The following is a 14,472-nucleotide window of genomic DNA, read 5'->3' on the forward strand; positions in this document are numbered from 1 at the left end:
AATTAAGATAAAAAGGAGGGGACAGAATATGAAGGGTTTTGAAAGTCAAAAAAAGGTTTACATTTGATTCTTCAGGGAATGAGGAGTCACTGGAATTCATTAGATGACAGGAGCAAGTGTTTGATAAGGTGACATAGTCAGTCTTTCACTTTATAAGAAAATCATTTTGATGACTTAGTGGAGGATGGAATTCTATATAATTTTCTGAATATTTCTATTTAATATCTGAGCATATCTGATTCTTCAATTTTCCCCCTTCCTAGGTTCCTATGGAATACAACCATTTACAGGAATTTCTCATAATACCTTTACGAAACAGACTTTTGTTATTACATCATATCTCAGAACTCTTTTGTCCATGCATTCCCATGTTTGACCTTGAGGGGCGTCTTGATGAAACTGGCCAAGGACCTTCAGTGGGATTTGATACATTACGAGGAATTCTGATATCTCAGGGAAAGGTACTTATAAGAATCTTTGCTATTGTGTTTTAAATGACACTTTTATTTGCTTAAACTTGAATATTATTTTTAAAAATGTAAACTGAAATACATGAAAACTACAAAAGAAGTAAAAGTTCAATTTACTACATAGTATTGCTGTGCTCTGCTGTATACTGTAAAATAATTTCTCCTTATAATATCACTTAATACTATTGATTGTGGGGCAACTAGATTGCTCAGTGGTTAGAGCACTGGTCCTAGATCAGGAGGACTTGCATTCAACTCTGGCCTCAGGTACTTAATAACTGTGTGATCCTGGGCAAGGCACTTAACTCCAATTGCCTCCTCAAAATAATAATAATAACTGATCATCATTATCATGAAAACCTTTTGAAGAGGCTCTTTTCCAGACACTATGCTGAGCAGTGTTTTGTTAGACTGTTGCAAAGTAATTTACAAAACTAGTTACAGTGAATGTTCAGCAATGGGTTCCATAATTTTATAAAATCTAGTTATAATTTATATGGATATATGATATTGATTTCTCTTTGAATTATATAAGGCAAGTAGTAAATGACTTGAGATGTTATCTTACCAGAAATCATTTCAGTAATACATAAGTAAGCTACTGTGAGATTAAGATTTCAAAAATGATGTCTTTTGAAGTGTTCAATAAATAGCAAAATTAAACTATCCTTTTGAGAGAGCTTCACTTTGAAGGTTGTGTTAAAATTAGCTTAGAAGTTGTCATAAAATGGCAATGATGTGTTTTCTAATAGAAAGAGCTGTCTCTCTAGTGGTCCTCAAACTTTTAAAATAGGGGGCCAGTTCATTGTCCCTCAGAGTGTTGGAGGGCTGGACTATAGTAAAAACAAAAAAAATCATACTCTGTCTCCGCCCCTCAGCCCATTTGCCATAACCCAGCGGGCCATGTAAACGTCCTCAGCAGGCTGCATGTGGCCCGTGGGCTGTAGTTTGAGAACCCCTGTGAGTCTATACTGTTCTCTTGCTTAGGTTTTTGAAAGCTCGGGTAAGTCGTTTTAATTTATCCTGTACAATTGAGCATTGCAGTAAGTGATTTTCTCATTCCCCTTTTCATATTTTATGAGCCAATCATCTTTGATAACTTTGAGAAATGTTTATTATGCATCTGTCATGTGCAACTCATTATCCTATGGGTTGGATGCTGAATGTGTTTTATTAAAAGATGAGTCTTTTACAAGATACTGTTCTTGTTTTCCAGAAATATTTACCTCTCAGGAGAGATAAATAAAGTCTTATGTCCTGGAGGCAAATTCCATGCCAAAGACTTAATATATAATAACCTTGCACAAAGCACTTAACTTTCCCTTGCCTCTTTTTCTTCTGAAAAAGCAGAGGGTTGGACAAAATTGTCTCTGAGGTAACTTCTAGCTCTCAATATATGATCCTATGAATACAATAATTAGTAAACAAGCACTAAGGTCTGTATAAATTAGAAAGGATATTTGGCAATTTGGTAGAAGTACTGTTAGTGACTTAATTAGGATTTTATGAATTTTTTCTGCTTGTTATAGAATAGGATTCCTTCCTGATTATTAGTATTGGCATTAAGAGTGACGTTAGAATAACATGGAAGTTTTCTGGAAAAAATCATATTTATTTAGAATTGTGATATTTGTGCAATGGTCACAGATTTCAGGGCAGCTACAATGTTGAGGGCTAAAAAACTCATTAATTTTACATATCATATCATATTACTAAGACCACAGAGAAACATGGACAATGGAAAATCTGTAGTGATCTAAAATTTTTATTTTTAATAATTTAAATTTCTCTTACTTACAAATAACAGAGTTAATTGATTTAAAGTTGCTCTACTTTCTTTTTATGCCATCTGAAATAGAAATGCTTATCAACAGTGAAATAAGCAAAAAGATTAGCAGCAGGAAAGATATAAAAAACCTGTATCCAGCAGATGAATAGTAAACAGTTGATTTGAGAGAAGAGATTTGAGGAAGCTATTTTTTTTCCCCTAACTTTTCCTCTTCTGTTTTATTGAAATTGGGGGGGGGGGGGGAACAAAACACTGTCACTTCTCACTTATTCCTTTCTCCTACTCTCCTATAGAACATTCTCTTGTTTGTCAGTTGGGTAGTGTAGAAGATAGTGTTGAATTTGGAGTCAGAAAGACCTGAATTCAAATCCTACTTGAGATGGTAATAACTGTGTGATTCTGGACAAGTCAGTTAACTTCTCTCAGTCTCAGTATTTTTATCTATAAAATGGAAGTAATAATAGCCCCTATCTTGAAGGATTGTTGTGAGATTAAAATGGGTGTTTTGCAAACCATAAAGTACTATATAGTGAAACAAAAAGACACACCAGCATACTGACTGTATCTGACATGTTTCACTTTATGCCATCCCTTGTGTGTCCCATCTGCAGAGAGGCAGGGGGACTGTTTAATCTTTAGTCTTCTGAGGTCATGATCAGTCATGGCCTTGGCTAGAGTTCTAAACTTTTTCAATGCTATTTTCGTTTATATTATTGTGGCTATCATATACATATTCTGCTGTTTCTCCTTGTGTATCAGCTTGTAAAAAGATGCTTTCTACTTCCTCAATTTTTGATATTTATAATTTTTATAGTGTAGAAATATTACATTACATTTTTTAAGCCATGATTTGTTTAGCCGTTCTCCATCAGTAGCTATTTTCTTTCCAGTTCTTTGCTTTAACAAAAAAGTACTTCTGTAAAATTTTTTGTATGTATGGGACCTTCCCATTGACTTCTTGGAATATGTTCCTAGTTCTGGTATCATTGGGTCAAAGCATGTGTACTTTTGATGGACTCTGGGGGCATATTTTCATATTTTTATGTGCTATAATACATCAGAATATCTGGGCCATTTTTCAGCTGTATTGATAGTACATTATTATGCCTTCTGTAATGTATTTGTCTTTTGCCATTTTTGCTAATTTTACATCTTTTCGGTAAAACTTCAGAAATGGTTAAATTTTAATTTCCATTAATAGTGATTTGGAATGTTCTTTCATATAATCATTGCTAATCTTTATTTCTTCTTTTGAAAATTTATATCATTTGACTACATATCTCTTGAGGGATACTTCTTTAGGAAATAAGAAATATTATATATACATATATATATATGCATATATATACATATATATATATATATACATACATACATATATATTTCCAAGGATAGTAAATGAAAATTAATTTTTTTAACTTTTTTTTATTAATTTTATAATTATAACTTTTTTTTGACAGTACATATGCAAAGGTAATTTTTTTTTTTTTTACATTATCCCTTGTACTCCCTTCTGTCCCGAATTTTCTCCCTCCTTCCCTCCCCCCCTCCCCTCGATGGCAGGCATTCCCATACATATTAAATATCTTATACTCTATCCTAGGTACAATATATATGTGCAGAACCGAATTTTGTTGTTGTTGTTGCAAAGGAAGAATTGTATTCAGAAGGTAAAAATAATCTGGGAAGAAAAACAAACAAACAAAAATGCTCACAGTTTACACTCATTTCCCAGTGTTTCTTTTCTGGGTGTAGCTGATTCTGTCCATCATTGATCAATTGGAATTGGATTAGCTCTTCTCTATGTTGAAAATATCCACTTCCATCAGAATACATCCTCATACAGTATCATTGTTGAAGTGTACAATGATCTCCTAGTTCTGCTCGTTTCACTCAGCATCAGTTGATGTAAGTCTCTCCAAGCCTCTCTGCATTCCTCCTGTTGGTCATTTCTTACAGAACAATAATATTCCATAACATTCATATACCATAATTTACCCAACCATTCTCCAATTGATGGATATCCATTCATTTTCCAGTTTCTAACCACTACAAAAAGGGCTGCCACAAACATTTTGGCACATACAGGTCCCTTTCCCTTCTTTAGTATTTCCTTGGGATATAAGCCCAGTGGTAGCACTGCTGGGTCTTTTGGGGGCATAATTCCAGATTGCTCTCCAGAATGGTTGGATTCTTTCACAACTCCACCAACAATGCACCAGTGTCCCAGTTTTCCCACATCCCCTCCAACATTCATCGTTATTTGTTCCTGTCATCTTAGCCAATCTGACATATGTGTAGTGGTATCTCAGAGTTGTCTTAATTTGTATTTCTCTGATCAATAGTGATTTGGAACACTCTTTCATATGAGTAGAAATAGTTTTAATTTTGTCATCTGAAAATTGTCTGTTTATATCCTTTGACCATTTATCAATTGGAGAATGGCTTGATTTCTTATAAATTAAAGTCAATTCTCTGTATATTTTGGAGATGAGACCTTTATCAGAACCTTTACCTGTAAAAATGTTTTCCCAATTTGTTACTTCCCTTCTAATCTTGTTTGCATTAGTTTTGTTTGTGCAAAACCTTTTTAATTTGATGTAATCTAAATTTTCTATTTTGTAATCCGTAATAATCTCTAGTTCTCCTTTGGACACAAATTCCTTCCTCTTCCACAAGTCTGAGAGGTAAACCATCCTATGTTGCTCTAATTTATTTATGATCTCGTTCTTTATGCCTAAATCTTGGACCCATTTTGATCTTATCTTAGTATGTGATGTTAAATGTGGGTCCATGCCTAGTTTCTGCCATACTAATTTCCAGTTTTTCCAGCAGTTTTTATCAAATAATGAATTCTTATCCCAAAATTTGGGATCTTTGGGTTTGTCAAACACTAGATTGCTATTTTTATTCACTATCTTGCCCTGTGAACCTAACCTATGCCACTGATCAACTAGTCTATTTCTTAGCCAATACCAAATGGTTTTGGTGATTGTTGCTTTATAATACAGTTCTAGATCAAGTACAGCTAGACCACCTTCATTTAATTTTTTTTTTCATTACTTCCCTTGAAATTCTCGATCTTTTGTTGTTCCATATGAATTCTATTGTTATTTTTTCTAGGTCATTAAAATAGTTTCTTGGGAGTCTGATTGATATAGCACTAAATAAATAGATTAGTTTAGGGAGTATTGTCATCTTAATTATATTCGCTCGGCCTATCCAAGAGCACTCAATGTCTGTCCAGTTATTTAAATCTGACTTTATTTTTGTGGCAAGTGATTCGTAATTTTGCTCATATAATTCCTGACTTTACTTTGGTAGATATATTCCCAAATATTTTATACTATTGACAGTTATTTTGAATGGAATTTCTCTTTGTATCTCTTGCTCTTGGATTGTGTTGGTAATATAAAAAAATGCTGAGGATTTATGTGGATTTATTTTGTGTCCTGCAATTTTGCTAAAGTTCTGAATTATTTCTAATAGCTTTTTAGCAGAGTCTTTGGGGTTCTTTAAGTATACCATCATGTCATCTGCAAAGAGTGATAGTTTGATTTCCTTATTTTCTTCTCTTAATTCCTTGAATTTCTTTCTTGGCTCTTATTGCTGAGGCTAGCGTTTCTAGTACTATATTGAATAGTAATGGGGATAGTGGGCAACATAAAAATTTAAATGTGTAGAAGGATCTGATTTATTTAGGATTGTGGGTAACACAGGTTATTAGAAAGAAAATAAGACCATTCCTTCCCCTCATCCCCAATTTGTAAATAATGAAATTGTATTTTTAAGTACAGAAAATTGTATTTTTAAATACAGAAAATTAATAAGTTTTAGCATGGTATCATTCTGAGAAGGTTTGTGTTCAAAAATAATCACAGAAAGTAAAAGACTAGTTGACCTACTTTAAGATTTGCAGAGAGTGTTGTGATTATTGTTATTTTCAGAAGCTAACTTACATGTAAATTATTTCAGATTCTACTGAGCTTCACGTTTCTATTTGACAAATGTATTGATTATCAGTGCAACGTGGCCACAGCAGAAAGACTGCTAAAATTATAAGGGAAACAAAGGTTAGAAATCCTATCTCTGGTACTCATTGGCTGTGTGATAGTGGACAATTTACTTTATCTCTTTGAATTTTGGTTTCTTGAGAGTAATAACTTTTATAAAGTTATAATATCCTCAAAACATTTGAAGTTCAAACAAAAATGAGGACAATAGAATAAAAAATGGAAAAGAAGTACTAAACTTTTAAAAACAAACTTCTACAACTCTTAACAACAGTGAAATCATCACATTTAACATGACATTTCTCAGGTGTACTACATGAGGAAAGTAGAAATAATGCTCAAGAAAACAAAGATAATTCAAACAAACAATAAGTATCTGCTTGTTAAGAACCTATGACAAAAGGTAATTGTAGATATCGTAGGTAATATAATTTTGAAGACTTTGAGAGATTGATTCCAAAGATATCTGAAAAAACAGGAGAATAGATTTTAGATGTTTGGGTAAAAGTCACAAATCTAAAGGTTGCTGAGAGATTATCAGTATCTACCAGTTCTCATCTATGCTTTCCAATCTCTGAAAAAAAAATTTTTTTTTAAAGAATAATCTACCTATGTATCAAAGATATCTTTAAAACTAAAAAGATAGGGTACAGTGGTCCCTCATTGGCTCAATTCCACAATGATCAGGTCACATGGAAGCTTCAATCTATACTGTTTCGGACCTGGACCAGTTCACATATATAGGTAATTCTGGTAGCCCTCAGAGGCTTACCATATTGGTACCAAACAATACAAATGCCTCATCACATTAACCCAATGAAATTTAAAACTCCTAAGTTCAATCAATTCACCAGTTTCAGCTTAATCAATTCACCAGTCCTAGTTTCCTTGATAGCAAGTGTTACAGGCATGTGCTTGTGCCATTCTTGGGCCAAAGGTATATTTAGAGAATAAGTAGGCTTTTAAGAGAGATTTACACAGAATAATCCATCTTACCAAAAAAGATATCTAAAGAATATAAGACTTTACTTATAGTTTGTTGAATATAAAAAGTTTTTTTTAATAAAGAACAAAATAATGTTTTAAAGTCTCTCTTTCAAATTGTTTTCATGTATATACAAAAATCCTGAGTTCTTGAAGATGGAACAATAATGAAATTTTTTTGATTCTATCATTATTAATAAAACAATCAAGATGGGTACTTGCCAAATGTGTTAGCTAATGTCATGAAAAATATCTATGTAATACAGATGGAAGAGGAATTCCCAATAGCTGGTGTGCTGTAGCACTTAGCACAGTGTCTGGCAGGTAGTAAGCGTTTAATAATACTAGTTGAGTGAATGACTGGTCCCAGTTGCTTCTACATGTAGATGACATTTTCTTAAATTGCCTCAATCCTAGAACATTGCAGTGCAGCCTTTATGATATGTATAATTGTATTAAATGATTTGGTCTAAATCTTCATAGGAAATTTGTAGATAAAAGTAGATAGATAATTTTGCTTATTGTTTAGATATGCACTTGGATGGAAAACTTAATGAGCTAATCCATTGGTGTCTGTATCTTGGACAAGTGCTGTTGATGAACAATAAAGTAGGCACAGAATAGATCTGGGGGAGAAAAGGAGACTAGAAGAATGCCTTTGGGAATTCTATGTTCACTTCTATGAACACTTACGTTTCTCCAGGCCTTTATTTTTAAAATCACTTTTCTTCCTTTGATGCCACATGTACTTATAGGATAAATATAAATTCCTCTTTGGTTTATAATGCTCTTCACAACCTGGGTCCAACGTGAATGTTATACCCCTTCCCACACTATAGTCCAGTGAAACTGTCCTTCCCTGTTTCTAGACAGGAAACTTACCTCCTATCTTTGTGTTTTTGCATTGGTTATCCTCCATATTTGGAAGATAGATATTTATTCCTATCTTTTCTCTCCTGCATTCTAGCTCAAGCCATATTACCTCCATCAAACTTTTCCTGATCTTCCTACCCCAACTGCTGATGCTTCTCTTTTCCCCACCCCCCATATTACCTAATATTTAATTACCTACTATTTATTTGTATTTATGTTTATTTTTATGTGTTTATGTATAAATACATAAATATATGTATTTTTTTTATTTTGTATATACTTAAATATGTATGTGTCCCACCTTTGGAATGTAAACTCCTTGAGAATAGAAACTATTTAGTTTTTTATATGCCCAGGGCCGAAAACAGTATTTGGAACATAATAGATACTTAATAAATTCTTGCCAAATTATTCTAGTCCCAGAAAAACTTTTGATTAATTCATCAGTTCTTTCATTCAGCTCTCTGAATACCAATGGATTTTACATCTTTTTTTGTTCTACAAGTCAAAGCCTAAAGAGCCTACATATAACACACACACACACAAACCTCTTTTGTCCTTTCTCAATTCAGAAGGGAATTTCACAATGTTTTTACTCATGTGATATAAATTTCTTCTTCCTTTTAATGCCTGCCTCGTTTTGTGTCCATATATAGTATTAATAATTAAGAGAGCTACTCTGAAAGTTCATCTTATTTCTTATTTAAACTACATTAAAAAGAGAAAATCTAATATCTGAACTTAACAGAATAAAATTTTTATAACATTTAAACATTGATAAAATTTTTAAATGAATATAAAAGTGACTTCTCTATAGTTTCCTGTGTTACATCATTAAAAATACTTTCCATATTATCCTAAATTTGTCTATTTTGACCTGTTTTTTAGGAAGCAGCTTTCCGAAAAGTTGTACAAGCAACTATGGTGAGAGATCGTCAACATGGTCCTGTAGTCGAATTAAACAGAATACAGGTAAAAGAAATGTGTGCTTTTTAGTGTAACAGAATTCAGAACTTTTGGTAATGTTTTGCAAATGATGAATTATTTGTCATTCAGAAAAGATAATATTGGAAACATGTCTTTTCTAGGCACTTTTATTAATCCCTTGGGAAAAAGGAATCCCAATACTGGATATGTTTGGTTTCTGGCACTTTATTTCCCTACCTATATCTTATTTCTAACATTGAACTGATAATGATATTAAGTATGCTTAGAAGATTCTAATGTTGGGGGAGGGAAAGGTAAATTATTGTTTATGTATTGATGATTATTACAAATATGAGGTTTTCTGTGATTTTCTTCGTTTTTGATACTCTCCTGTGTTAAGTCCAGACTAGCTCCCTGGGGGCCTCAGGATCAGCCAGAGTCAGGATAAATTAAAGTCCTTGGTTTTCTGGGGGAGAAGTGAAGGTGACAGACAAACTGCCAGGAGGCTCTTGGATCCTGGAGTCTAAAGTTACCAACTTCTTTCCTCCTCCTGAAGCACACTGACTCTGGCTTGTCTCACCCCACCCTCTAATCCTAGCTTATGATTATCTTAAGACCAAACATTGAGTAAACACCAAATGGTGAGAAGAGCCATTTATCCAAAACATATGCTAATAGAGCCATTGTCTCACATGGAATAGGTAATTAGCTTTAAGTGCTCAACTGTCTGATTCAAGTATATCTTTTTCAGAGTTTCAGCCCTTTACACTCTTGAATATAGATCTTCCTTCTACCAAGACAAATTATAATTGTGTTTGATTTCTAAGTCTTAGAAAGTTACCTGAAGCACATAGAGATTTAGTGCTTTGGTTAGCATTACATTCTACTAGTAACTGTCAGAGATGGCATTTTGAAACAAAGTTTTCCTAACTCCCAAGCTCAACACTCTTATTTCTAAGGGTAGGTTGCTTTAAAAGTTAATTGTTGGGGCAGCTAGGTAGTACAAGGTGGTTAAAGCACCAGCCCTGAAATCAGGAGGACCTTAATTCAAATGTGGCCTCAGACACTTATACATCCTAGCTGTGTGACCCTGGGCAAGTCACTTAACCCCAATTGCCTCAGCCAAAAAAAAAGAAGTTAATTGTCATTTGAATGCACAAATGAAATTAGCCCACTCTTCAGAGATCTTTCTATATCTAGTAAATTCTTGAAAAGGAAACAGATAATATGAAGAAAAAAATCCTTTGTTTATATAACTTGTATTAACACATGGTTTTTACCCTGCTGTTGATTACATGAACAGAAGTCTTTCTACAATTATAATGGGGTCATTTTGAATAAAGTTTATTAAACTGTCTTTGTACTTTGTTCAATAAACATTACCACATTGATGGAAGTAGTCATGGGTGGCTCTTTTCCTGTTACCCTGACGTTGGAATATTTAATGTTATGCCAGAGGCCAGGGAGGTTATTTCCATAAATACTTGCTCTACATTATTTATGCATTTTTTCAGTTAACTTAATAAAATGGCCTTTTTATATATTATTTTGATATAGGCTTTGTAACCATAACACTAAAGTTTAGAAAACAGAACTCTAGTGGCTGCTATATAAACTTATTTCAAAGGGCATTTATTATTAATATTTGATTTTTACCCTGATCTGAACACAATCTTTAGAACAACCCTCAGTTATTAGAATTTCCCCTTTCTCCTATGTCCTTTTCTTTTTTTTTTTTTCCTCAGAGCCACAAGTAAGAACATATCAGTGATCCACAATTAACTGTGAGATACACCTCTTTAAGATAGCATATACTCATTGTGCCTTAGTAAATGGCTTCTTGGTTTGCTTTGGTTATAAAACTTACCATGTGATTAATCCTTCTTGTGAGGAGCCATCATTAGAACTATAATTCTTTCCATTTTGGTATAAGATCTTGTTAACAGCTTGTTCTTATTAGTCAATAATCTTTATGTATTGATATTCCCCATCACATGTTGTCAGATTTTTTTTTCCTGTATTGATACACTTTGAAGATTTTTTTTTCTTTTTTGTTTTTTATTTTTAAAATTATTTGTCATACAAAGTAGTGGCTCTTTGAGAAAGGTGAAGGTGAGAAATACAACTAGTAATTTAGGTCATGTTTAAAAAAAAGACATTAATAAAATTTATTGAAAAATTCTTAATTTCCAAAATCAGATTTTACCTTTGGAATGAATTTTAAAATAACAAATTATGGCTATATAAAACAAAGAAATCTTCACATTCATGTTCACTTTTATGTTCTGTGAGGCTCCTTGGAATAGGTTTTTAATGGAAGAAGTGGAAGAATAATAAATCTATATTAGTGTCTTCTTCAAAAAGAAAGCTTGAGGCTTTATCAAAACATTATTATGTTTATTATTTTTATATTATTTATTATTATTACAAAATTATGTTTAGAAAATAAGTAACTTAATTATATATAATGAAAACTCATAAAATAAAATCAAACACTTTGATAAATCATAAACTTTTAAAAGTAGTTTAAGTTTAATAAACTGCTTAACTGAGGGTTTTTAAAAAAGTTTTTAGAAGATTTTCAACATAGACAAAAGCAAAGTTTTATGGTTAATTAAAAAAATTCAGTTACAATAAGATGATAACTTTTTAGGCTGACTAAGATTTTATGGCCTGTGAAAATCTAGGTTAATATTATATCAAAAATTAGTTTTACAGAAATCAATACTTTTGGAACTAGATCAACCCTAATTTGAAATTAGACAAATTTTTTAGCTTTCAGAGGGGAAAAATTGAAGGGAGTTTAAGGTCCAAAGCATTATGTCAAGGGATTATAAAAAGGTAATTTATCAGTGGAGTTCTTTTAGAAGTTGTAATATTGATTTGGTTTACCAAAGTTCAAGGTAACTTTTTAGAAATATTTTATTGCCTAAAAGAAATACACTTGGGGCAGTCAGGTGGCGCAGTGGATAGAGCATCAGCCCTGAAGTCAGGAGGACCTGAGTTCAAATGTGGTCTCAGACACTTAATACTTCCTAGCTGTGTGACACTGGGCAAGTCCCTTAACCCCAATTGCCTCAGCAAAAAAACAAAACAAACAAAAAAAAGCAAACCACTTAATTTTCTAGTGACTTTAAAATTTGTTTCATCTACAATATGAAAAGATAACTCAAGCATAAAAGAAAATTAAGGCACAGAGTGGACCAAAGTTAACTATAGTGAATTGGCATTGCTAAGATAGTAGCACATAACAGGTTCCTTTTTTATTGTCCTTAATTATGCTGTCTTTTAATTGCAGTAGTATTACAAACAGTTGAACAAGTTGTAGGTACTAGGTTATTGTAACATATAGCAATTTTCATTCTTGTCCATTATAGTGATACATAAATCTGTATTTCTTTTGTGCATTTTCATTTTCCTGTAATAACTTGGGGAAAAAAGAATATTGGATTGGCAATGCCTTTAGTATGAATATCAGTGGAAGTTTGATTCTTAGGCTACAAAAAATATCTATTCCAGCTTGACTTTTGGACTCTGCTCCCTTGTGGATGCGTGAGTACAGGGAAGGGATTATTTGTTTATGAGGACTTCTATTCACTCCCCAGGAAGTGCTTTGCCTGAATGTGCTCACCTTCTTTAAATTCTCCTCAAGAATCTTTTCTAAAAACCCTCAGTGACAGCCTTTAACTTTAAATTGGGAAGCACTAATGGGTTAGAATATTTCTCCTTCCATTTTTTTCCTTCTGAAAGCTGAAAAATTTGCCTAATTTCAGAATTTGAGAGTTGGTCTTAGATATAAAACTATTTTTTTAATCCTTGTGTAATTATTTGTCTTAATAAAATATATAGTCTAGCTTCTATTTTTGAATTTTCCATATTAGGACTGATTTCTAAAGCACTAGTACGTTATTGAATTTTGATAAAGTTTGCTTTAATTCCTTCAGTTTTTGAAGTTAATAACAAAGGCACAATCTCTATAATTGTGCCCAGTATTATAGAAAAGTTTTAAGTGTCATTCTGGTGGTTGAACAAGTGTCTCTCCTTCAGAGGAATAATCTAGCTGTTTGACCAGCTCATCACCAGAAAGTTGGTTACTGGAGTGTTTTGGGAGTGTTGTTTTTGGTTATTGCTCATAGACACTGTTTTATGGGCTCTTTGATGTATAAAATAGATCAGTATTATTGGAATGTGTTTTAACTCTCAGAAACTGAGCAGAAAAGAGACATGAAAAAGAGATGATACTATTACCAAGCATTGGAAATCACTCATAGTAAATTTGTAAATCTGCTATTCATTAGATTTGGTACGTTTATAGTAACTGATTTAATTACATTTTTGGAGCTGATTACTTTAATGCATGTTAGCAGACAGAATCTTATTAAATTTAAAGAACTCAAGAAATGAACATTTAAAAGAAAAATAGTTTATAATCTCTTTAGTGCTTAAAAGACCTCCATTGCCACAGGATAAGAAAATAAGACTTCGGATAATTTTCACTTTCTTCAGTGCAAGAGAGTGAGCAAAAAAGGTACTTGAATAAATAGAATTGGTGCATGAATGAAGTTCATGAACTAAAAACCCTCATGAGATTACAATGCACATCTTCACTCTTGCTATTTATATTTAGTTCAACTCATCCAATATTTGATTGGGGCTCAGAGTAGAGATATAAAGATATGGGATGTTAATTATAATAAATATCAGATGACAGATTGACAATAAAGGGATATACAAAAACTGAAAAGCAGATACAGTTCTAAAAGGTATAGGCAGCATGTCAGGGATGTGTAGTATGGAGCAAACTGCTGAGAACAACACTATATCATACTGCTGTGTAATAATTAATATGCAGAATGATGACCCTGAAGCATTAAGGGAAGAATAAGTCCTAGACATTGTTCTCTATTAAGGTAGAAATAGATTATTTTAGTACAGAAAGAATTTTATTAAAATTCTCACAACATATTTGATGTTTCAGAGCTTCTGTTGTCTGGAAAATTTGAGGGACCTTTTTCGTACTCTGCTTGTGCCACCAGATGAATGAAACACTGCTTTGTGTGTATGTGTATTCTTTCTGTCTCTGGATGCAGGACATATTAGCAAGTAAAGTTTATTAAGAACCGTGTACCAGTGGTAAAAAAAGATAACATTTGTCAACTAGAGCATTATAAAGTAAGATAGCAGTAAGTGGTAGAAGGGGAGACTACTAGACTTGAAACTGGAAGACCTTGGTTTGAGACCAATCCCTGTCTCTTCTTATGTTAGCTTTATGACTTTGGGCAAGATTTTTAACCTTTTTTCCGTTTCCTCATTTGTAAAATGAAGATGATATTTCCCGGGCCATTATTTCTAAGTCTCTGAATCTGCCTGCCACATAAGATTGTTGTAACAGTCAGATGAGGTAATATATTTAAAA

The 14,472-nt window shown here is 32.7% G+C and overlaps 1 protein-coding gene across 1 annotated transcript in view; it reads left to right on the forward strand.

Moving 5' to 3' along the window:
• HERC2 (HECT and RLD domain containing E3 ubiquitin protein ligase 2) overlaps positions 1-14,472 on the forward strand; it is a 227,008-nt gene that overhangs the window by 202,796 nt on the left and 9,740 nt on the right. Inside the window, 2 exon segments of the mRNA XM_074300310.1 lie at positions 264-461; positions 9,018-9,101. Of these exon segments, the coding sequence (XP_074156411.1) occupies positions 264-461; positions 9,018-9,101 (282 nt within the window).

This window comes from Sminthopsis crassicaudata, chromosome 3 (assembly GCF_048593235.1).
Source record: "Sminthopsis crassicaudata isolate SCR6 chromosome 3, ASM4859323v1, whole genome shotgun sequence".
NCBI classification, from domain to species: Eukaryota; Metazoa; Chordata; class Mammalia; order Dasyuromorphia; family Dasyuridae; genus Sminthopsis; species Sminthopsis crassicaudata.